The sequence below is a fragment of the Hippocampus guttulatus genome, chromosome 3 (assembly GCF_054856545.1).
Source record: "Hippocampus guttulatus isolate MCC_2025c chromosome 3, RoL_Hgut_1.0, whole genome shotgun sequence".
Lineage (NCBI taxonomy): Eukaryota > Metazoa > Chordata > Actinopteri > Syngnathiformes > Syngnathidae > Hippocampus > Hippocampus guttulatus.
Genome location: NC_141263.1, coordinates 12,108,191 through 12,133,303, shown reverse-complemented (window position 1 = coordinate 12,133,303; position 25,113 = coordinate 12,108,191). Strand labels below are relative to the sequence as shown.

The 25,113-nt window shown below is 41.8% G+C and overlaps 1 protein-coding gene across 1 annotated transcript in view; it reads left to right on the top strand.

Moving 5' to 3' along the window:
* The window catches only part of fbn1 (fibrillin 1), a 68,001-nt gene that overhangs the window by 16,511 nt on the left and 26,377 nt on the right, over positions 1 to 25,113 (top strand). The window contains exons 7-32 of the mRNA XM_086106812.1: positions 2,624 to 2,821; positions 3,704 to 3,829; positions 4,720 to 4,845; positions 6,494 to 6,646; positions 6,732 to 6,989; positions 7,063 to 7,215; positions 7,316 to 7,435; positions 8,534 to 8,659; positions 10,404 to 10,526; positions 12,384 to 12,506; positions 13,241 to 13,393; positions 13,728 to 13,781; positions 14,053 to 14,178; positions 14,267 to 14,392; positions 14,485 to 14,604; positions 15,746 to 15,883; positions 15,951 to 16,001; positions 16,063 to 16,188; positions 16,276 to 16,503; positions 16,585 to 16,710; positions 18,814 to 18,942; positions 20,406 to 20,531; positions 20,979 to 21,104; positions 21,199 to 21,321; positions 22,809 to 22,934; positions 23,303 to 23,428. Coding sequence (XP_085962938.1) covers positions 2,624 to 2,821; positions 3,704 to 3,829; positions 4,720 to 4,845; positions 6,494 to 6,646; positions 6,732 to 6,989; positions 7,063 to 7,215; positions 7,316 to 7,435; positions 8,534 to 8,659; positions 10,404 to 10,526; positions 12,384 to 12,506; positions 13,241 to 13,393; positions 13,728 to 13,781; positions 14,053 to 14,178; positions 14,267 to 14,392; positions 14,485 to 14,604; positions 15,746 to 15,883; positions 15,951 to 16,001; positions 16,063 to 16,188; positions 16,276 to 16,503; positions 16,585 to 16,710; positions 18,814 to 18,942; positions 20,406 to 20,531; positions 20,979 to 21,104; positions 21,199 to 21,321; positions 22,809 to 22,934; positions 23,303 to 23,428 — 3,510 coding nt within the window. The remainder of the gene's footprint in view (positions 1 to 2,623; positions 2,822 to 3,703; positions 3,830 to 4,719; positions 4,846 to 6,493; positions 6,647 to 6,731; positions 6,990 to 7,062; positions 7,216 to 7,315; positions 7,436 to 8,533; positions 8,660 to 10,403; positions 10,527 to 12,383; positions 12,507 to 13,240; positions 13,394 to 13,727; positions 13,782 to 14,052; positions 14,179 to 14,266; positions 14,393 to 14,484; positions 14,605 to 15,745; positions 15,884 to 15,950; positions 16,002 to 16,062; positions 16,189 to 16,275; positions 16,504 to 16,584; positions 16,711 to 18,813; positions 18,943 to 20,405; positions 20,532 to 20,978; positions 21,105 to 21,198; positions 21,322 to 22,808; positions 22,935 to 23,302; positions 23,429 to 25,113) is intronic.

The following is a 25,113-nucleotide window of genomic DNA, read 5'->3' as shown; positions in this document are numbered from 1 at the left end:
CATTGCTGATCGCTTATCTCACTGTTCCTTTTGAGAGTGCACAACCCTTTCTACAGCGAGGAACAAAGAACGCCACCAGGCCCGATTGGGTTGGAGGAAATACAATTTGCATTCACGTGCTGTGGCCGACTTGACGCTTTTATTCCACAGACCATTACATTTTCTAAAATGCAAAACAAGACTGCCTCTCGTGTACTTCTCAAGTTCCAAGTAGAGTCAATATGACATAGCCGTTCTTTTCTCGCTTGGGTTAAGGTGAACTGGAGCCTCTCTGTAAGGTCAACAGAGATGTTTGCCATGCTGCACGCAATGTGTCAAACTTTGCTTCTTCGTAGGGCCTTGGCGACTTTGCGGCCAAGTGGCTACCTGGCTCCATTGGATTGATGAAATAGACGTGACACGACTAATAAATACCCGCATGTAGATAAGTACACTCCAGCACACTCTTAAAAAAAAAAAAGTTGGGTTAAATGTCAAGGCATCAAGCGGATCCAATTTTAAGTTGGAAAATTCTACTACCGGTAAATGTTTTAAGTTTTGCTTTTTTTGGAAACTATCTTTTCCACATTTCACAACAAAGAAATACGAGTTTACAAAACCCTTGTATTGTCACCCTCCAACTGAAAAATATAAGTTCACCCAACTCAGAAAATTGTCTTGGAACAAACAACTCACGTGCTTTGTTGTGCTAATTCAATTTGTTGCCATAAATATCAATCATTTTAAAGTTGATCCTAACTTAAATGACTGTTTGAGCCCCCCCAAAATACGAGTTGTTTTTTTGCAGTGTGGAAAACGGAATGTAACTTAAAGTCACGGAATGAAAATAGCCTTTCTCCTGAACAGAATTACCCAAATAAAAAAATATAGTGCACTACTCTGACAAGCACATTTCAATGAAAAAGTTACTGCAGTAATCAAGTAAATGTAAAACTACCCACCTCTCCTTTCCACACAGGTAACTTCAATATTGTTGTTGTTTTTGTTTTTACGCCATTCACAACAACTAAACGGTTCATCTCTGTTGAGGCGCAGTTAGTTTCCTCTTGTGGTTGGGAGGAGGCAGTGGTGGAACAATGGCAAACATACGTCTATAATCGAGATTGTGCTACTCAGGTTGGGAGGAAGGGAAGGAGAAGGAGGGATGACCCAGTTCTGGTTCACACAGAGTTGCCGCCAGAGGCCGAGACACGGTGGAGGCCGTGGCGCACGTGACGGGCCTGGGCCGGGCCCTGGTCCATGCACATGGGGAACGCACAATGTCCCGTTTGTTTGAAACAAATGCGCTGTTGGAACTTGTCTCCGTCTTTTCTCTCGCTGTCTGTTGTCTGCTGTGAAATGTGGAAATGATTTTTTGGGGGATTATTTACTGGATAGAGGGACAAGTTCCTCACTCACCCCACCCCCTCCATACACTTTATTTCTAGCCGTTTCCTATCTGTTGTTCACCATCTACCGAGGTTTTCACCGAAAAAAGATTTGTTGATATTGCCCAATCCAAAACGAAATAAATGACTGGTGTATGGGGAGAGACTGATGGATGTAGATAAATTTATACCCACTTTGGGATTAAGGGAATGAGCTTCTCAACCCAATTTGAAGGGGAGGAGAGACAGAGGACGTTTTGCTCATATTTAACGAAAGCTATTTAGCTTTGGTTTTAGTGTGGTGGAAATCACCGCCATAAACATGAGCTGTCAGTCAGTTTCTAGATTAGGCTATTCCTAAAAGTGTAATGATAAATAAACCGAAATGTATTCGATTTTTATGAGCTTTTTGTCTCATGAAACTTGTCAAACAATATTTTTGGATTTGAGTGTTATTATTAAGGTTTCAAATGTTGCTTTTTTTAACCTTTGATTAAAGACATCTAAACTATTTTAATTGATTTTTTTCTTTTAGTTTTTTTTTTACAAACCTACTTTTATTTCTTTATTTATTTCTTTTTTACGTTTTCTGTTCATATGTTTAAATGGTGTCAATGTACGCTGTGGTAATTTTTGTCAGCCACTTTTGTTTTCTCTGCTTTGGTTCTGAATGTCGGTAACTGTTTTGTTTGGAAATGCTTGTCGATGTCTCTGTTCGTGTGAAGCACATTGAGTTATCTTGCGTATGACGTGCCTCGCCTTTATTCATATTCCACAAGCACAAACACAATACAGTGATTAGACTAGCGAAGGCACATATAGTTGAACATATAATGCGAAGAATTTTTTTTTTACTTGACTTTCCCTTTCAGTTTTTGCCATGGTAACGTTTCAGTACGGTATCAAGTTAGGTTTGTCCCTGTATTTATCGTGACAACCTGAATGGAAATTTCCCCACAAATATTCTACCTCTTTACAACCCTTAGTGTATAACTAGACCAAGGATTCAATCAATCGAGCAAGGAACTCAATTATCTTGCCGTTGCAGTCTGTTTGCACGCAGTGCAAACGCAGATGGCGCTCCACTGAAGAAAGCTTGCGGTGCGTGGCAGCCCATATCAACCTTGTCATGATCATTGCAGTATTGCCACCTTCAGGTGTGGCGCCGGTCTTAACCGAGTGCCATTCCAGTTGTATGATTATTTTCCATCCCAGTTCACAATTTGCACTCACTCTTGTTTTGCCTTCCTTCGCAGACTATCGGACCGGTCCGTGCTTCGCCTCAGTGAACAAACAGATGTGTCAAGGCCAGCTCACTGGTATTGTGTGCACAAAGACTCTGTGCTGTGCCACAGTGGGACGGGCATGGGGTCACCCGTGCGAAATGTGCCCAGCCCAGCCTCAACCATGCCGGAGAGGCTTCATACCAAACCACCGCACAGGAGCATGCCAAGGTAAAGTCTGTGCCTAAATCTCTCTTTCTGTGTTGGCGCTTTGTTTCGGCTTTGGAAGAAAAGTTCAGCTCTAGTCATGCCTGACGCTTTTACAGTGTCTTATTACCCTTCTCGTCTGCCTTGACTCTCTCCTTCTGTCACCCCTCATCTCTATGCACCATCCCCTCTCCAGAGGATTAGTTCTAATTGGGTTAAATTGGGGTGGGTGGCAATGCCTCCCACATGTGTATGGAATGCCCGCAGTCCCCTACTGTGCTGAGACTGTCAGAGTCAGTAACACGGGTCAGTGGCGGTGCCATGTGGGAGAGCTCATTTTAGGAAAGGCGTCCCTCGGGCCGGCTGCCTTCTCCAGACCCAACAACATTGCAACCCCCACAGGAGATGAGCGCCCGAGCCAGGATGCCGGGCAACCTGGTGTATGCTCGGGCGACATCAGGTCACTGAATCCTGAGACGGTTTCACTTTGAAGCCTGCAGTCAAGTCATTTACACACTATCGATTATTAATATAAAACTGGGTACGCATAAATGTTCATTTTTAAGAATCTCAGAAGCCCCTATGGTCCCATTGCGTTTCATCAAATCCTATTCCATCAACAGACCCTTTCACAGTCGAATGAGGTCCAGCACAAGAGCTGTATCACATTGTGCAAAAGTGTCTCTGTGTCTTCCATTTCCTTAAGCGACTTGGCTTCCGTGTGTGCTCTCCTTCTGGAAAACGTTCTTTTCTCATTTTTCTTTTTTTCCTTTGTCATGTTGAAAAGTCCGAACGTGGCGGGACAAACATTCTTTAGCCTTTTTGTATCCGGGTATCTTTCGTATGTGAACTGCACGTGTACATGCGACAGCCAGCGTTAACGATAAATATGTTGTGCTTTTCCAGATGTGGATGAGTGCCAAGCAATCCCTGGCATCTGTCAGGGTGGAAACTGTATCAATACAGTGGGATCCTTTGAATGTAAATGCCCTGCTGGGCACAAATTTAATGAGATCTCACAGAAATGTGAAGGTAAGGATCAAGCTCTGGCAGCCCTATTAAATCAAATGACAGAGTACACCCAAAAATGACTTGAGTTAAAAGTTTCATTAACAAACATGAAAGTATAGTGTTTGTCAAGTTGTGGTTAAGCTGATGCCAGGCGTGGTGAACTGATGATTGCTTTGCGAGCACGGACCACACATGCGCGTTTGGGTCTTGGGCAAGCCTTAAACCAAAAACGCATCCTCTCTTAGTTCTTTGATCCAAATTGAGGTTTTTGTAACTCTGAATGGGCTTGAATTTTTATTTTCCCCATCAGTGAGGCTCAACCATCTGAATATTACAGCCACATGGAGCTCGGGAGACATTTAACTCTCGGCGGGAGTGCGGAATCATTTTTTTTTTGTTTTGTATAACCAGCGCCGCAAAACTCTTGGTAACCCTACGGCTCCTCAACTAAGACCAGTCGTGTGCCAGTGAAAAATTAGAGCTCATTAAGACATGGATATGAGAAATTCCAGACCAATTTTAACTCCAGACGACAATCGAGGGAAACACATTGAGCAGTTTGTGGTATTCATATGAATGGTAAAATACAGTACAGTATGCCCAATTTTTTTTTATTTTTATTTTTTTATTTTTTAATGGCTGAAAATAATTGCTGGAAAATGTCTGGACAGTGTAAAATATGTGTTCAACAGTTGTGTGTCACAGTATCGTGTGTCTGGTGACGTGCAACAGAGGCCCAAGTATTCAATGTCCTTCTTAATATATGCTAGATTGTGTATGCTTCGGTCACCCTGACACAGATTCAAGTTTCCATTTGAAACTCTTTCATCTCCGGTTGTGATTACATTCCAATTGCAACAAACAAACAGAAACGATTTTGAGAAAGGAAATCACACCTGTTCTCTGCTTAGATCTTGATGAGTGTTCCAACATTCCGGGTGTCTGTGGCGTTGGCGAATGCTCAAACACTGCTGGCAGTTACTTCTGCAAGTGTCCGCAGGGATATTACGTCTCGATGGATGGCTCCAGGTGTATAGGTGAGTCCATTTGGCAGGGCGAGCTGTCGTTAACCTTGCATGTGGTTATCGGCTAGTCGTGATTTTTTTTGGACCAAATCAGATAAGTCATGAGAAAAACAGCTTGAGGGAACCATTTTGTCTACATGACATCTCCCCTGTTCTCTGTTTTTTTCTTGCGAAAGAAAGTTGGTTCAAGCTTCCTGCTGGTAGAATTTAGGTCAGCTGTTTGTTTCCAGTTCCTCAACAATGAGTTGCTTTCTCAGTATGGGGCACACCCATTAAGCAATTAATTATTCAGCATGAAATCAATCTTGATTTTTTCATCCGCCCAAAACATGTACACCATTTTGTGCTTTCAACTCTGCTGGGAAAGTTTGGGGAAATGCTCTTGATTGCTCCAGTATGAATGTGCCCAAGTGCATCTTGCATAAAGTTTTAGATGAGTGGAACCAACTGCGTCTGCAGCTGCAATTGGTGACTGACTGTCGAAATTCTTTTGTATGTTTTTTCCTCCACACTAAAAAAAAATAGCAGAGTGTAGAATTTACTCAATTTTCTCCCGTCAAGTGTTTGCAGGAAATACAACCATCTGACAAATCAATTTTTTGCAGCCACTTGACAAAATGAAAGTGGATAAATTCAAAGCACAATTTTTCTCAGTGCATACAGTGCTTATTTATTGATGTTTTTTTGAGGCACAAGGAACGATTTGATTTTCGACACACGCGTAACAGGAAATAAAATATATTGTCCTTAAAAGGTGTGGGTGCACAGTCCACATTGTTTTTGACATGTTCTCAACAAGTGAGTGGTTAGAACATCCGCCTCACAGTTCTGAGGCAGGAGTTTGAAAGTTGGAGCTCTAGGCTCCTGTGTGTAATTTGCATGCTCTCTCCGTGCTTACTTGGGTTTTCTGCGGGTTTTCCTAGTCCTTCCACGTTGCTACCAATTGTCATTGAAAACAAACTTGTCCTTAAGCGTTGACGTGAGTGTCAATGCTTGTTTGACTAAATAATGTAGTGTGGCACAAATTAAGGTACCGTTACAGTTCGGTTGTATTTAACTTTCAGGTACATGTGCATCAAAAGCTTGAAAACGGTTTGTTTTGAAATATTTATTTAGGTTCAGTTTATATCTAATTTATGTGCATTGCATCTTATAGATCTACTTGCTGTGCAATCATCATAAAAGAAATCTGTAAAGTGCAGCTCACTTTGACCCACACCATCGAGGAATTTGGGTCCAGGCGGTCAAAAAAATTCACACACACACGCATAGAATATACAAAGACATTCACTCTCCTCACTAGGAGAGGTTGTTATGTGGAGGGAATGTCTGAGGCTTTCTGTCTAGTTACGCCAAACATTTTGGTTTGATTCTTACGTTTGCCTGGAGGATCGAGCACATGTTTTTGAGTCAAACCTCACCACATGAAGACTGTTGGGTCTGGGTGCGAAAGAAAAAAAGTGATATATTTGTGTTAACTAGAACCTTAGTGTTAGTCATGCGCATATCCAGTGCCAGGAACTGTTGACATGGATTCCATCTCGCGAATGATGGAAAATGTGGATCGTCTTTTTTTTTTTTTTTTGATTCCTCGCCACGCTGACGACACAGGGCATGTTCCATCGGTCCCATTGATTTTATGCCATGGGGTTTCCCACAGATGCTCGCGGCGGTTACTGTTTCGCCAGCCTGCTGAATGGGCGCTGTGCCAACCAAAACTCACAGCTGTTGACCAAAATGCAGTGCTGCTGTGACAGCGGGCGATGCTGGTCCGATGGCTCCACTCCGGAAATGTGTCCCATTCGCGGAGCAGGTCGGTTTAACACTCGCATGACCCATCTCCCTTTCATGTGCTGTCATGTTTCATTGCTAAGACATGTATTTTCATCTCACTGTAGAAGAGTACCAGAAGCTCTGCACCCAGTTACCCGATATTGGAGGTGGGGGAATCATACCTGGACGTGGACCGGGGAGCCCTGACATTCCAGGCATCTACCCACATATCCCGGGCCGTACTCCTGGTCAGGGCCCAGGACCAGGAGTAGGACCGGGACCAGGACCTGGTTGGACGCCGGGTCATTATCCAGATCTAACCCCGGATCGTCCCCCAGGTCAAGGCGAGTTTCCAGGACAGCTACCATTACAGCCTCCTCCAGGTACACCACACGACACTTTAGACATGATGAAGAAATGACCACTTTATGATATGTTTGTGCCTATTTTTGTCAGGTCCAGTCATCATCCAAACCCAGAATATCACCAACATTTGCCAAGCCTATCGTAACCTCTGCCCGAACGGCCGATGTATCCCCCTGCCGGGTGTTAATTACCGCTGTGAGTGCAACATGGGCTTCACATTGGACAGGAGAAACGTGTGCATTGGTAAGCCACTGCAGGATTCAGAGAGTGTGTTATTTCTTCTACTGGAGAGAAGAAACATGATGGTGACAATGTTTATTGGCACCTGATGTTTACACTGCAGATGAGGATGAATGTGAGAGAAGCCCTTGTGCTCATGGAGAGTGTGTGAACACCCCCGGGTCTTATATGTGTCGATGTCCTGTCGGATTCCAGTCCACAGCAACCAAGACAAAGTGCAGAGGTGACGGACACACGCATAAACATACATTCAGCATAACCTCGCTCACACACGAAACACGCTATCACACAGACAACTGAAATGCGTTCACACACCCTATGAAATGCTGAAATGCTGTCACTCACAATTATTTTTTTTCTCTCACACGAACAAACACAACTGAAACACTGTTACACACAAAACTCACGCACATCCAACTGCTCTTGCACACACTCCTGAGAATGCTCTGATATTTGCCACTGAAATGTTTTTCACTATAGCTACTAAGATATTCTAGCACACACTACTAAAATTCATACACATACATCGCTGATATTTTGCTCACATACCCTCATGAAGTGCTCTCAAACACACAATGGGAATGCACCCACACCAACCCCTAAAGCACTCCCATGCTCTCTACTAAACATGCACAGCCACGACTGAACACTCTCACAAACGACTGTTTTTTGTTTTTGGACTCACATTCAATAGTGACTACTTCAACACATTTACACGAACGACAGAGATGCTCTCATATAGACAACTGAAATGCTCTCGCATTAGCTTGATTTTTTTTTCTCTCTCTCACACAACTGAAATGCTCACTCACACTACTGAAATGTTCTCCTCCTCACCCTTGAAACACTATCCTATGCCACTGTATTTTTTGCTCATTAACACCACTGAAATGCTCACACATACTGCTAGGAAACCTCTCACACACACTACTGAAACACTCTCACACCTGAAATGATCTTACACTCACTACTAAAACACACTCTCACACGATAAAGATTTTATTTTCACTCACACGCATCTGAAAGAATCTCACATTCTACTCACAGTAGTGACTACTGAAATGCTCTCATACACACAACTGAAGGTTTGTTTCGGTATTGTCTATGAGTATTTTGGTATGGTGTAAAGGGATTTCAGTGGTGAGTGAGAGAGGATTACAGTTACGTGTGAGAGGGACTCCAGAAGTATTTTGCTGATGGGACAACTGCTCTCACCAACACACACATACTCAAATATGCACACAAAGGCATCAACAGACAGACAGACAGACAGACACACACATTAGAATGTTCTGTTCGTGATGACAGCCTTGTTTTTCAGACCTGGACGAATGTGTCGCCAATGGTCGTATCTGCAACAACGGTCGCTGCGTGAACACAGAGGGCAGCTTCCACTGTGTCTGCAATGCCGGATTTGAGATCTCAACGGATGGCAAAAACTGTCAGGGTGAGTCAACACAACTGCGTTAATGGAATACAAGTTTGGGGATTTTTTTTTCTTTTTTGATTGTGGTCGGTGTAATCCTGTCTAATGAACCTTGCTACTCTTTCAGTCAATGCTCAATGAGGCTTTTGGCAATTGGAAACAGGGTGTTTCAAGGCTGTTTGGTGCTATAATGACCAACTGCTCATGCCAGGGTGTTGTCTGTTTGGCTCATTATTTAATGTCATATATTTCATGTCAAGTCCAACATTTTTCCAAGGTTACAAGTTGTAGCCTTCCACTGATTTTAAGCAAGCCACTGGACACAAATGAAAGTGTTGAAATTTGAGAAAGTCTTCTCCCAGTGCAATTAAAGAATTCAAATGCAAAAGCAGACATCCCCCTTTTTTTTGTAAATGGATGAGATGGTTTCCAGATTAAAGCTAATGTTTTGTTTTGTATTTTGTTTTTTTTTGGGGGGGGGGGGTTGCGTATTCTAAGTTAATACTAATTATGCAATTGTAAAATCAGACAACTCAAAGAAAATAATTTTCTTCACATAACTCTAAAATTACACCCAAATAGTATTATGCTTTGTCAAAAATTCAGAATGGGTGGACTAGAACTAAGATCGCTTGAAGTAACCTACAGTATATCTTACCGGGACATTGATGTTTAATACTAACCCTTCAAAGGCAGACACAGTGCTTAATACGTCCATTCATCCATCAATTTTCCAAAACTGCTTATCCTCACAAGGGTCACGGGCATGCTGGAGCCTATCCCAGCTGTAGCACCCTGAATGTGTTCATAATACACATTAATTGCACAGAGTCCGTTTTGTACTTGGTTGCCGCCCTCCTCGAGATCGGAATGATCCACTTGATTGCCATCAACATCGGTGAAGGCCTCCTCATAGAATCTGCAGCCCAGATCCCACTATCTCTCGAACTGTTGCATGCAATTAGCTATAGGCAAAAGATGCGTGTGGATATTCTAATTTACAGGTGTCAAAGGCAAGGCCCGGGGGCCAAATCTGGCCCGCCACGTCATTTTATGTGGCCCGTGAAAGCAAATCAAGCATGTCAAGTTCCATGATGCTTGTTAAAGTCTGACCCAAAAATTCAAAATGTCAAATGTAATCCACAATAACAGTCATTATTCTTGACTTCTGATTTTAAAGCTAGTTATTCATCAATTTGTTGTGCGCTGTGTATGTAATATATGGAGGGGTTTAAACATTTACAGTATATGGCTTCCAAAAATTCACAACGGCCCTCCAATGGAAACCGTAACTACAATGTGGCCCGCGACAAAAATGAGTTTGACACCCCTGTTCTAATTCATCTCGGTAGTTTCATAGTCATTAAAATTGGAAGTTCTCATATCTTACACTCACTTTCAAACACAATAAAAGTTATATCAGCAGCGAGTTAATGAGAAATCACAGTCATTAGAGAGAGACCCAGAAGTGGATTTTCTCTCCTGTCCCATCCCACTTCCACGGAAAAAAAATCCCGACCGTCTCAGACCACAGTTAAAAAATAAATAGATAAAAATCCTATCCTGTCTCATCTCGGTTAAAACGACTCCAATTCCTTCCTGCTCCTGTTCAGAATGACTCCCACTCCCGCACCGCAGGATTCCCTAGAGCCGCAGCATTCCCTAAAAAATGTCAGCCCCTAGTAGACATGCTTGAGGACGTGTGTGACGAATGACAAGATGGTGATGCAATAACATCCATTAACTAGCTTGTGATTGTCCTCAGATCAAGACGAGTGTCTCATCCGAAACATGTGTCTCAATGGACTTTGCATCAATGAGGATGGCAGCTTCAAATGCATCTGTAAACCCGGCTACCTACTCGATGCTAGTGGGCGCATGTGTGTAGGTGAGTTTGTCACAACCTTCTATGCTTACTAATATTTAGTAATCCTTACCTCACTTTGGCCAGTGTGTCATTGGCGTAGGTGGCTTTATTTCGGTAAACTTGGAGGGTGGCCACATGCCTGGTTTGTTAGTAGTTCTGTTGTGAGTGTCCTAAGGGCAGAAAACAAAAAAAATCCCCTATAAAGCCTTGCAAAAATCCCTCAGCATCCTGGCAGCATCCCAGCTGGACATGTGGATCGCTGGGGCCTGCCTGCTCTGACGTTCTTGAGCAGCCAACCATCTTAAACATGCTCATGTACAGGGAAAAGAACTTGTCGTAAAATTAACATAAGATGGAGGAGAAGCAGCTTTTCCACTGACAAGCCAGACAGACAGACAGTCAGACATTCACTTTTATGAGTCTGCTGTTACCCTCAGTACATCAAATACATCCTTGAATGCCAATTGGATTATATCAGACACTGCAATGGACCCCTGCTATTCGTTGGAGATTGGGACTGAACCCAACCATAAATAGTAAATTTCCACAAACTTTTGAAACTCCTTCAGAATGTTTTCCAGCATTGCTCTACCCTTGAAAATACAGTATGGTGAACATTTCACAACAAAGCATGAGGATTTCTGAATTACTTGTACAAACTATGTAAACTTCAACAATTGTCAGTCAACAACAATGATCAGAACGAAATGACTGTAGCAGTGCAGTGCAGTGTAACACAATTAATATTTGACTGCACAGCCAAAAGCATGTGCGGACACTGCCCTGAGTACCCTGTGTTGGTGGTAAACTCTTCCTTTGTAGGCTGTTTGATAGGTCTGGGTGACTAAACTGGCTACAATACTGTCACTAGTGCTTTGCAGCCACAACGCAAACTGGCGGTTGTGGACAGGTTTTTGGATATTCCGATGGTCTGTCGTTACGGATTCCACTGCCGTGTTTAGTCTGAGTTTGGAAAAATTATTCTATACAAAAGCAGACATGGTTGCATCTATGATATCCTGCTGTCAACTACAAATGCAATAGCAGCTATGTTAGATTTGATGACCTTCTGTCTGTCTTCCACTGTGGAACTGCGATTGAGCAGAAGTGTGTTTGAGTGGATCACTGGTTTGATGTTTTTTGTTGTGTTTTTTTGGTGTGGCAAACAGTAATCATGTGTTGCCTCAATTATGGAGACGGTACAAAACTGTACAATTAAAAAATATATATTTTTTGTGATGTTACATACAATTTTGAATGGTACGGGGCAGCTACTTTGGATAAACACCTTGCATTGTCTCATCAAACACAAAGTGCAACTGTGGCTTCTTAACTACAAAATTGAAAGGATTAGAATTGTTCACAAATAAGACAGGGAAAAAGATGACTTGAAGTCATGTTGTTCAATTTGGGATTTGGTATGGAGATGCTGACCTAGTTAAGTCATAGGGTGTGTGTGAAGTGTGCTGACGTATGTAGTCATTAATGAAACGTGAGTCAGAAAGGTCCCTGGAGTCCCCGTCTCTCTCAGCAAACCAAAAACCATCTGCACGCTTGCAGCATTGTCGTTTATCATGATCATCAATGTGATATGCTCAAGACCGTGGTGTGAGGGAGTTCATGGAATTGATTCAGGGCCACACGTTTCACGACAATTTCCAATCAGTCGAGTCATACTCAAAGTAGCCATGCCACGCTGCAGCTGGAAGTAGATTCACGGGGCACTTTTTTTTTCCATGTGTTGAGAATTTCAGTCTGTTCAGTTACCCAATAAAATTGCACATGTTGGCAGAAAGTGGTTTAACACAATATTTTTATTTTGTTGAATTTATATTGTTTTCAAAAAAAGCCCAACCTCTTTTGTTTATCTGCTTCCAGACATTGATGAGTGTGAGATTCCAGGTATGTGCATGAATGGCCACTGTGTCAACACGGAAGGATCTTTCCGCTGTGAATGCATGTCAGGGATGGCGGTTGGCCTGGATGGACGTGTCTGTGTCGGTAAGAAACTCTTCTGCTCGATGTCCAGGGGTGTTTCGATGCTTCTTGTGCACAGAGTGACACACTCATTCTTAAACATCCTCATCAAGAACCGTGACGAGCCAAATAAAATAAAGGAAACACATTTTAAACTGCCCATTGTACTGGTATGCGTGCAAATGTTTGGCAGCTTATAATAGGACCTCAGCGTTTCATGACTGCTCCATTTTCAAGATGACTGAGTGATTCCAATGAAGACACCATTGGCACTTTTTCAGTGATACTGAACACTTGACTTTTGGGGAGTTCTAAAAGCTCTAAGCCTACAAAGTCACCGATGTAAAATTGCTCATTAACCTAGTAATTTGGTTTAAACAATCATGAAAAGCAATATATCATCCACTTCAGTGTTGATATATATTTGCCAATAACCTCACCATGTAGAAAGAAAATTAACTATGTCACGATTTGTCACAGTCTCACGATGAATAGCTTCGCACGCCTAATATCTCTGTGGGTGTTGTCATGGTAATGAAATGTTGATGTTTGTTGAGGGTCAACTGTCACCAGGATGATTTCAGCGCAGCAGAATGTCTCAAACCTCTGGACATTATATAGAGGGAAACAACGGCATGTTTTCCCTCTGTTGTTGTTTACTTCTTCTTGCCTCCTCGTTTCTCTTGTGAGCCTCCCCCTAGATTCTTCTGCCTCATCTCTCACACACTCACTCTGTTTGGTATGTCCATATGACACAGACACACACATGCGCAGCTCGTGCTACGGCGGTTACAAGCGAGGCCAATGTGTTCGGCCTTTATTTGGAGCTGTGACCAAATCCGAGTGCTGCTGTGCTAGCATCGAGTACGCCTATGGGGAGCCCTGCCAACCCTGCCCACCGCAAAACTCTGGTAAGAACATTCAAGTCACATATGGAGTCACCTCCCACCCTCTTAATTCAAAACACAGATTCGACTCTGGATGCCCCAAACACTTGGCCTGCTTTGACACGCTGGTTCCAGCAAGGGCACATACACACACGTCAAACAGGCAAATCTCAATTCAATTTGTCCCACCTAATTCAAATCTCTTTCCGGAAAGCCGACATTGCACCGCATTAAAGAGACGTCTTAATATACCATCCAGGCATGACAAAGCATATAAATCGATAATAGCATGGTATCGGATGTCTTGAATTTTGAGAAAAGGTTTTGGTTGAACTGACTAAACTGTGTTGTGTTGCAGCTGAGTTCCTGGCTTTATGTCCAAATGGCATCGGCACAACTGGAGATGCAAGAGGTACGGATGCCACTGTGTGTCGTTTCTTATTATTACGACAGGGCTGTGGAAAGCAGTTACTATAGTATTGTTTTTATTTTTATGGCTTCCAATGGCGACAGTTGTGTCCAAGGAAAGTCTGAAAAGGTTTTTAGATCTTCTACAGGAAGTTCTCTTAACCTTGACAATGAAAAATTCAAAAACGATGATAAGTTATGTTTATGTCGATCAACACCGAATATTTTTTTTTCTTTGTGCATGGATGTGTAAATGGCCGTCTTTGTCCTCTCAGATATTAATGAGTGTGCCCTCGATCCGGACCTGTGCCAGAATGGCGTCTGTGAGAACATGCTGAGAACATACAAATGCACCTGCAACGAAGGCTTTGAGGTCGACCTGACAGGCAAAAACTGTATTGGTAAGGGACTTGGCTTTTCACCAGGCAGAAAATATTGGACATCAAAAGCTTCCACGTGCAAAATCTTCATTTGTGTGTTTTTCCTCAGATATTGACGAATGTCTGGTTAACAGGCAGTTGTGCGATAACGGCCTATGCAGGAACACACCTGGAAGTTTCAGCTGTCAATGTCCCAAAGGATTCCGCTTCAGTCCGGAAAAAGATATCTGTGAAGGTCTGTGATGTATTCACTTTTGATGACGATAGGACGTCTGCAACCAGGAGCAAATACGGGATCCGTCATTTTGTTCATTTTGTTTCCGGCAGATGTGGATGAATGTGTGTCTAATCCCTGTGTGAATGCGGACTGCATGAACAGCAAAGGGTCATTTGTTTGCTTGTGTTCAACGGGCAGTTCCCTGGACAGCTCTGGGCTTGAGTGCATTGGTAAGTAGACTTTTTTTTTTTTTTTTTTGGATCAATGCTATACTACAGATCATTAGTATACTGTCTTACTTCAGAATCAGAATCACCTTTATTGTCATTTGATTGCAAACAATGAAATTTGGGTGCATTTCGTAAAAAAAAAATAGAATAAAATAATTATTATAATATACTGTACATACAGTATATATTATACATTAAAATATTATAAATATTAGAAAAAAAGAATGTGATAATGTCAACTAAAGTAAAATTGTTCCAAAAAATCCGGTCCACATACCTGTCCAATCTACATCATCTTTTTGTTTGTATTTTTAATACATGTTCATCGGAAATAACTACTCGATCATGGCACATCCGTACAGTATAAAGTGAATATAAAAACGTCGACACACCTCTGCTCCTGATATTTTTGGGATATGAAGACAATGAGACCACGAAAAATCATTTCTCAACAATATTCGAACCCTTGTTAAATTGGAGTCAGCACACACTTGTCACAATTTAATTGCATCCGATTAACCAAATTTAATTAAATTAAATACGTTTCAGATGTACTAATAGGCTTTTCCGGACATTTTTCTTGCTTTCTAGAAGTAACCTGAAGGTTTTATGCTCCTAATGACAACTGTTTGGAACTGTTTGTAATTCCCGCAGCTTTGTCATTTTGGCCATACCTGTAATTCCAAAAGGTAGATTTGGGGGACACACAACACTGCCCCTCACCAAAAGAACACCATACCTGCAGTGAAAAATGGTTGTAATGCCATCTTGCTTTGGGACTATATTTATTCATCTGCACATGGGGCCTTAGAGAAGATTTTCATGATTATGAACAGTTCTATCTAGCAGCACAAAAGCTTCAGGCTACTGTTAGCAAGTAAAAATGAATGTCAGGAAAAGCCTACTTGAACTTCTGAAACTAATTTGAGGTTCATCAGAGGCCAATTTAAACGGTGGCTGGTGTGTGGTGACTCCCATTTAACATGAGGTTGAATGTGATTGGTTAACGCTGAACAGAGCCACATCAGAGTCGTAAGATACTTCAAACATATGACCAGTTCTCAAATCACTTACATGAACTTTTTTTTCTACATTACTAAATATGAGTTTATATTGTATGTTTATTTGTCGGCTGAATCAGAGACAACTAAAAGCACTTGCTGGCTGAAGATGATTAATGATGTCTGTGAAGTCAACATCAACGGGGCAACGCTCAAGTCTCACTGCTGTGCCACACTAGGAGTGGCCTGGAACAGCCCTTGTGTCAAATGCGAAAAAGGTAAGCTCGCTTAAAAGTTTACTTGGTCCAGTAAACCATCTAAAATGGCTTTGTTTGTCATTCTCAGATCCCATTTGTAGTAAGGGCCTTGCTCGAGTCAGAGGAAACGTGTGTGAAGGTAAGTTTTGCTTTGACGCATTGTCTGGATCTGAACATAATTCCACAAATATTTCCCTCAGATGTGGATGAGTGTCAAGTTTTTCCTGGAGTGTGTATCAATGGCAAGTGTGTCAACACGCACGGCTCCTTTTTCTGTCAATGCCCTCCCGGAATGACCGTTGATATTAGCGGGAGAACCTGCATCGGTAGGTTTCACAACTTCATACCTGACGTATCTTTGAAAGCATACACGTTGAGCAATAAAACTGATGCAAATTTCCGGTCAATTCCAGACTTGCGCACAGAGCATTGCTACCTAACACATGAGGATGAACGTTGTGGAGCTCCTATCTCAGGAAAACACCGCGTGGATGCTTGTTGTTGCTCAGTGGGAGTAGCCTGGGGTCCAGAATGCGATGAATGTCCCGAGAAAGGTACCCCGGAATACACTCAGCTCTGCCCTCGTGGACCAGGCTTTTCCCACCGTGGTGACTTCATCAACGGAAGACCCTTCCTCAAAGGTATTACTTTGATCAAAGGTTGGGTTACTGTCCAAGCCGTGTTCTCTCTCTTACCCCTCATTGTCCCTTGACTCTTCTCAGATATAAACGAATGCAGGATGATCAATGCAATTTGCTCAAATGGGAAGTGCAGGAACACCATTGGAAGCTTCCGGTGCCGTTGTGATAATGGATATGCATTGGATTCGGATGAGAGAAATTGCACCGGTGAGTAACAATCAAGTCATCATGTCATACTTGAAAGACTATGATCCGCATAACCGATGAACAACACATAGACAACGTTTGGGTCAACAAAACATGCTGTTGGCTCACTTCAACTTACCGTACTTTACCTAACACTTAAACTTCCCATTTAATACTTATGTCTTGTTCTGTGTGCCCAGCAAGTGAATAAAAATATATTTCTGGACCAAGAAATGTGGTCATTGTGGTTTTACACAGACTGACACACGTTAAATTTAAGTGTTCCACCAATCAGAGGAAAATGATTTTAAGGCCTGAGAGCTCCTTGTATTTAAAGGGCTCTGGCTGGTAAGGTTTTGATGGCGTTGGATCAGGCCTTCTGGTAAGCTACATTATTGCCCTGAAATGTAAAAACAACCTTTTGTGTTTACATTTCTCCTGAAGAGAAAAATAAAATAAAATAAATAATAATACAGCAACATTTTTTTGTGAGAAACATTGTGTTGTGAATGTGATATTTGCTTATTTAAATAAAAATGAACATAAAAAAACAATTCAATAACAAAGTTAAAAACAACAAAGACAATCAAGACATGAAAACAAGGGCAGTCTCATGGTGTGATGGTTGTTGTTGTGTTGATTCTAGTCATGCACAGTACTACACTAGCACTAGCCGATCAGAAATGTGCCAAGGTTATGTATGTATGTATTTCGGATTGAACCAGTTTTTTTTTTTGTTTGTTTGTTTTGGGTTTTTTTTTTCAAAGTCCACAAGTAAGTAGAGATTCTGTTCCAATACAATTCTTGATTCCCTGTTCCGAGGGCAGCTAAGGGCGGGGGTGAGTCATTCCGTTTCTTGTGCATTTGGAACACGTTCGGAAATAATTCACGTCAGCTGTTCGAAAACTGAGAGCATTGCTCAACTTGTCGTTCGGCTATTCAGACTGCACCAAAAATTGAGCTAGGCACTAGGCGGTCTGCCTGGGGACTTGGTGCACCATTGGTGGCTGCATTCAGAAATGAATGGGAGCGGAACACACTCTACCTCTCTGAACACAACCACTCTCCAAGTAGTGCTCGGGCATCAGCTAATTTCTGACTGCGCTTTAGGTTAGAATTAGTTAACTTGAAGTCCATCTCAGCAATGAATTGCCTTGTAATAAAAAATAAAAAAAATCCCCCCAAAATCTCCCAGTCCAACTCCTGAAGGAGCACCAGCTGCAGTTCGTAAATGGCTTCAAAATAGAGTGCAACATTCCACAATAATAACGGGGGAAAACAGCAAGGTGACGCAGGTGTACAATTTGGGCATTTTTGTCACACTGAGCAGTGCACGTGGAAGGGGATAACAAAAGATATAATCCATTATCGCATGGGGTCAACAATCAGAATATTTGGCTAGTATTGGAAGCTGTATAATGTACAGCTCGGCGCCCTCAGACCATAATGAGTATTTTCTCCTTCATTGTTTCTCCACTTATTAACTTTCAAGGTATGTGCTGTGTCTGTGACGAAGTAGCACATTTTCAAAGCCATTTGGCAGCATCCAGTGTAGCTGTGTTGACATTATATGTAATCGTGTCGCGAGAATTGCTCAGCACACGTACGGTGTGACCGCAGTATATCTCGTATCCTCGTTCAGTAAATGTTTGGTTCGTCTTGTCAACAACGGATCTATTTCCGTTAGTTCAAACAACAACACATGCCTGCTGGTTGCATCTGTGATTGGTTGAGTGTGCGTGGCTGGAAGTTAACTTGCGCTGAGTGATGAAAGCTAGTTTGAATCAAAGGGATGTTAAATTTGAATAAATAAAACACATATTGAAGCTACTTTTTATTGATCTTTTATTTTACAAAAGCAAATGACCTCATTGATGGATTGCGCAAATTATGACGTGACAATCAATCACTGATTGCATAAAAAAATATAGACCGACTTTGATCAGATCGGTGTAGAGTCTAGTTGATTCATTTTGATGAAATAAAAAACAGCATTCTACTATTGATTTTCCATGAAATTGCATTTTCGAAATATTCCCTGTGCTTTTTTCAAGAAGGTCGACAAATCAATAACTCTACGTTGTTATTGTTTGATGTTTTGCTTTGTGTTCTTTTTCCCCGTAGATATTGATGAGTGCCGCATTTCTCCCGACTTGTGTGGACAGGGGCGCTGTGTCAATACCCCAGGAGACTTTGAGTGCGAGTGTTTTGAAGGCTATGAGAGCGGCTTCATGATGATGAAAAACTGCATGGGTGAGAGATACATCCTCCTTCACACACGCTTGCATAATTTGATGCATATTGCATTAGCTCTGTGGCTTTGAAGGGTTTATTTTTTTTATTCCTGGAACAATTTGGGCATGCGAGAGATCTCTTGGGTGAAGTTCTGAAAACCTGGTGTGACGCTACCATTCAGTCATTGAAAGCGGTGCTCTACCAGAGGAATTTCCAGTCATTTGGGGAACCTAGGAGATCATAATGAAGTCATGCAAAGATTTTGAATCTTATCAACTAAAAGTGGGAATTGAATTCTCCTATTTTCTGAAGATTATTGAGTGACTGAATCTGAGGATTATTATCGATAACAATTGAATCATCTCACCACTTTCGCTTAAATTGATGAGAGAATGTGTCAATATTTATCATCATTTAACATTTTGACTGCTTGAATACTCACTCACATCTTCCTGATAAAAGCATCATTCGTATTACTTTTCGCTTCATCTGTACTGCACCCTCCTCAGCTGACGCTGACAGCGGCGCTACAGCAACTGGCAAGAGCATCTGCCGGTGTCGGTCATGCACGTTTAGAGTCACTGTGGAAAATGTTGAAGCTTTTGGTCGTTTTCATAAGAAACGTTTGTGTTCATCTCACCTGTTCCAATTCTGCGCTCCACATAACTTTGCTTCATTTTCCATCAAACATGGCAACGGGTTTGTTTTGCTACCCTTTCCCTCTATCAATTCTGCACATTTGCAATATGAAGATGGAATAGTCCATTTTATGACAAGGGCGGAGGGAACACTTGAAATGATCACAATCCATCCGGCGGTTTGGTGTCTTCTTAAGCGTGTGAATTAAGCCATTTATGATAAGTTTGGGAGGCATGGGGTGGAATCTTGGAGCCCCAGGAAATTGCCCGTGTTAGTCAAATGGTAATTCCACCTCTGCTCTACTAACATGTCAGACGTGGAACTTACTGTTTATATGGCTGATTTATTCGTTATGTAAAGCCCCATGCACCACGCAATTCCTGCAGCCCGTCACTCAATCGTTTTTCATGGCATCATAAAGATAATTGCCTTTTATTACATCGTTAAACTCATTGCATTATAATGCACTTGGACCCTGCACAAAAAATATATATATATGTGCAGTTTCCGGTCTTACCATCTGAGAAAATACGTATTGCTCGATTTCTGTTCTAAATTATGTTTGGCCAACCTGATTAAAATTATTGAGCAAAGCGCTCACTAAATTGTGAGCATCAGTGCTTTTGTTGGCTGATGATGTTAGTCCACGATTGCCAACACAATAACACTAAAAAGCAGGTTGGTTCAAGAAGGGAAGGCAGACTTCATGATTTACGCCGCTTTTAATGAGTCACTTTATTTGAATAAGTTATTCCAAATCATGAAGGTCACATCCTCCCAGACAGCCAGATTTTTTTTGTTTGTTTTGCATACATCTGAGAGTTCTTTTTCTTCCCCATCAGACATTGATGAGTGTGAACGCAATCCTTTGCTGTGTCGGGGAGGCGAGTGCGTCAACAACGAAGGCAGCTTCCAGTGTGTGTGCCCCGATGGTCATGAGATCGCTCCCGATGGCTCGGCCTGTCTCGGTGAGTGACGAGGTTGTCAGAATGAAGAGTTGGGCGGACCACTCAAAAGCTTTTCATTTGAGCCTTCATCCATTCCTTTGGCAAATGAAACTCTCACTTTGGCTCTCTGGCAATAAAAAAAGGTGTGGATAGATGATGAGTGGGGAAAGCTTGCCATTAAGTGGACTGTTAGACTGTCAAGTGTTGGCTCCTTTTCGTCCATCCTCCTCTGAGTTCTCGGAGCTCTCTGGGGCTCAGCGTATGGTCCAAGTGTCTGTGTCAAGTCTTTAGATGCTGATAAATGCATGAGAACCAAAGACTTGACCCAAAAAAACAAAAAAAAAAACTGAAAAGCACAAATTATAGTTTTATTCTGTGTTAATATGATGTGTGTTTTGAGCCTGAAGCCTAGCAATTTTTTGCGCATGTCTTTGTCCTATATGAGTAAATTTAATTTGCTCTCCCCAGACATCAATGAATGTGACCTGAGCGACAAGCTGTGCAGGCATGGCCAATGTGTCAACATGATTGGACGTTACCAGTGTGTCTGTGACACAGGTTACAAATCTACTGCGGACAGACTGGACTGTGTGGGTGAGTGCTTCAGATATTACAGATATGCATATTGACAATACCGGTATGTGCTAGCAGTATGTCGTGTTTATTTGTCTGTTTTTGTTCCACTCAGACATCGATGAATGCACCATTGAGAATGGAGGGTGTGAAAATTTTTGCACAAACTCAGAAGGCAGTTATGAGTGTAGCTGCCATTCTGGATATGCTCTCATGCCTGATCTGAGAAGCTGCACAGGTAATTAGCCTGCGTTACGTTTTCATACTACCCTCTTTAGGTGTGACACAGCTGTTCATGTTTGAAAGTATTTTTTTTCCATGGTAGGCCAAGCAAATTGCTGTACATTGTGAGGTGGTTGAAACGTCAAAAGTTGTACAAACAAAACCATTTCTTTTTAAAGACTGTGTTTGTAGTGAGTTTATTGCAATATCTTTGAAGGAAGTAGACAACATTCTGTTGAGGAAGAAATTGCAGCTGTAATGTAATCCTTGGAATAATATTTAAAGAAAGAACCTGTAAGGTGAATTAGAGACCTATGCTGTACAGAATTGTTTAGCTATAGCATTAAACATCATTTCAGTTGTCCAGATTTTTTGGGGGGTGTGGCTAGCAACTCACCTTGGTGTCCGGCGTGCATCGCCCCTCTCCCACCTAATAAGAGCTTGAGTGCCTCTGTTTGTTCAATTGTGACATAGTTAATCAGCTGGCTACACCTACGCACCGAAAATACATCTTCCCTAAGCGTAGTCCAGAAACATAGTCCACGGAGTGCTCTCTCTAGAGAGCCTAGTTGCCTGCTGTGAGTGTGCGCACCTCATGCAGAGAAAGGTTGAAAGACCAAAGAGTAGGGGAAAAAGTCTGACTTGCAGCTAAAATTTGGACTGGGCCTTTGGGTTGCCATGACCGCTTTAGAGCACCTCGTCGCAATGTGGGAAAACCCTGCGATGATCTGGTGGGATAAATATTTCAGCCACTGAAGGCTTGAGGCAGATCCATTTTTGCTCAAACATGTAGTTAGTTACGTGTAGGCTAAAGAAAGATGCTCGATCAAGTAGCAGCCGTTTTTCCAGGTTGTACCAGTGGTTTTTGATTGACAGTTGTTAACAGTTCAGCAGAAAGAGCCGCTTATTTCATTTGATTTTTTTTTACCATTTTGAAGCCCCATTTTATATATTAATGTTTTTTAATCATTCAAATTTGACAGCAGTGTTATCAACACTTTTCTCTGTGGTGTGTCAAATAGCCATTTAGTTTCACTTTACAGGAAGTTTTATAAATGCGCACAAGATGTTTATGGATAAAACTAATGTTTTTGCCTTAGTGGAAGTTTTTTTTGTGTGCATGTCTATACTGTAGAGACAGCTAAGTACATTTTTAACCGAGGAGATATTTGTTTAAAAGAACAAATGGTTGTGCTGCACTTTTCTCAGGATGCTGTTTAATTAAAAAAAAAATGGAATTCAATTTGCTACATGCTTCATGTACATCCCCTCTGCTGCACCAGGCTTTCTTGATTTGCAGCCACATGTATGTTATTATTTAATTCTGCGCTGATGAAAAAATCACATGTTCACAAAGTTGCTGTTCATGTACAGTACATGTGAAACCAACTATTGACATTCATAAATATTAAAAATGAATTGATAATTAAGTTTAACAATTATTGACCTTACAAATATCGACTACTGTTGCATCTTAAAGATGAGTGATACTTTTCTCTTCAGATATTGATGAGTGCGAGGAGAGTCCAGATATCTGTGATGGTGGCCAGTGTACCAACACGCCGGGGACCTACCAGTGTCTCTGCTTCGATGGCTTCATGTCATCCGAGGACATGAAGACCTGCCTCGGTAACGAATATCATTTTATGACCAAAGCAAAATGAAGCAGCTGAACGCTCAATTGGTTTAGTTGGGGGAACTTCTGCTCATTTTAACGGTTATCCAAAAGATGAGTCAGTTGAATAGAATTTTATGACTCAGAGTGCGTGAGCTAGCAGTGAGTAATATTGTTGTTGATGATATTAAAATGAACATTGTGGTGGAGAGGAATGTGTGACATTTATATGCTTGGTTCAACTGAGAAAGAAAACAAAAAGCCCAAGACAATGATTTGAGTGCTTATGTATGGGCCGGAACAAGTGCCCATTGTGCTGCTTAGTAAAATAAAACACATGCTCCTCCATCATTTCACCCCCTTGCCTTTGTTGACTCTTAAGATGTGGACGAATGTGAACTCAATCCCAACATCTGCCTGAGTGGGAACTGTGAAAACACGAAGGGATCCTTCATCTGTCACTGTGAACTGGGATACTCGGTACGCAAAGGAACTACAGGCTGCACAGGTGAGCAGCACTCACATACACGCCCCGTGTTTTCTTGTCGTGCGCGAAGCAGCAAAATGACTGAAGTAAAACTGGATCATTGTTGAACCACAAAAACATGGTGCGATTGTCAAGGAAGCAGATTGCCACAAAGAAAGGAAATGAGTAGGAATGAAGGCGAGAGTATGGATATTTTGAGGCGCTGCTGGCAATGATTTTTAGCTTCATTCAATGACTGCACCCGTGCTTTGCTTTCCAGCCATCGCTATATAGAAAATTAAGAATATTATTTAACGGGTTTTTTTGTTATTTAGTACTTTCACCAGTCTTTCTTTTTTTACACATCTGAGATTCCATTTAAGTACAGCGTGAGTATATATAACACCCCTTCCTGTCAGTGTTAAAAACAAGTGAAAGTGAACAAGTAAAAAACAGTTTGTGTCTGTGGTTGGGTTGAACATGGGGGTTTATCGTGGGGAGAATGTTTGGCTAACCAGAGGTAGCTCTCACATTACTCACCATCATCTGAGACCACAAGCGAGAGCTCACACTCACACTCACACACACATGCACACGCACGTACACACTCACACACACTTCACAACATGGGCGACGGGAGCAGTGATTCTTTCTTTCAAACGCATGCATCACATCTCACCATTGTTTATACCGTTGCTGCTCTTTCATTAAGGTGAGTTAAACATTACGTGATAGTTGGAGGAGCTCTGTAGCCTGTAATCACCTGAGATGACCCCAGAACACATAAATACAAAGTCCATCCGGCCCGAGAGAGTTTAAAGTAGCTGCTCGTCTAGTCTGAGTGAATTCTGATTTACAGCGGCTCTTAAAAGACTGTTGGAGAGAACGAGCTGACAACTTGGATTGTGATCTGATCTGGCCTCGTCTCTCTAAAATGAGTCAGACGCAAACTCAGCAACAGCGTGTCTACCTTCAGACACAAATAAACAGACTGTCTGATGTGTGATTAAAAGTACCTATGCACACACTTGCTTTCCTGGCCCCATCGAAATATCCGCTGCAGCCAATTCCGATTCAGAGTTTGGGAACTTAAGCTCCAGAATACAGTGGAACCATGACAGTAATTTCTCTCAGGCAGGATGTTTTGAAACATGGATATCAGATGCAAATGCACAGCAATTACAGGAAGTCCAACCCAGGCATCTTTGAAATTATGAGAAAATATAAATATGGTTTTGTCTCAAGATACATGGCATGGTACCTCTGTAACATGGTTGATCCGTTCTGGAAATGTACTCCCACTGTTGTGGCCGAGGGAGGCAAATGTAGTCCAAAATGTTTGAATGAAACAGAATTTGGCTTTGTAAAAATGGGTCTACTCTCAATGTATATTTGATTGCACTGCTCTATATTATGATGGAAATGACCAGGATCTTTAATCAGTGATGGCAAAAATTGGATAGTCCAATTAGGGTTAAGAGATATGAATAGTTTTCAAAACAGATTTTGACACCAATGAAAATGGCAAATCTTTTTCATTGCTATCTTTGACAGCTTCTTCCAAATTTGACCAGGGTATGAATTTCCTGGGACTTAACAGTACATCCATTACAAGTGTGACAAACAGGATTGGACTCTAACCAACTAGCTACTTTACATTTTATTTGGCATTTGTACACTTGAAAAAGGAGAGCGGCAGTTACTGGTGCCATTTTAGCACAGACCCA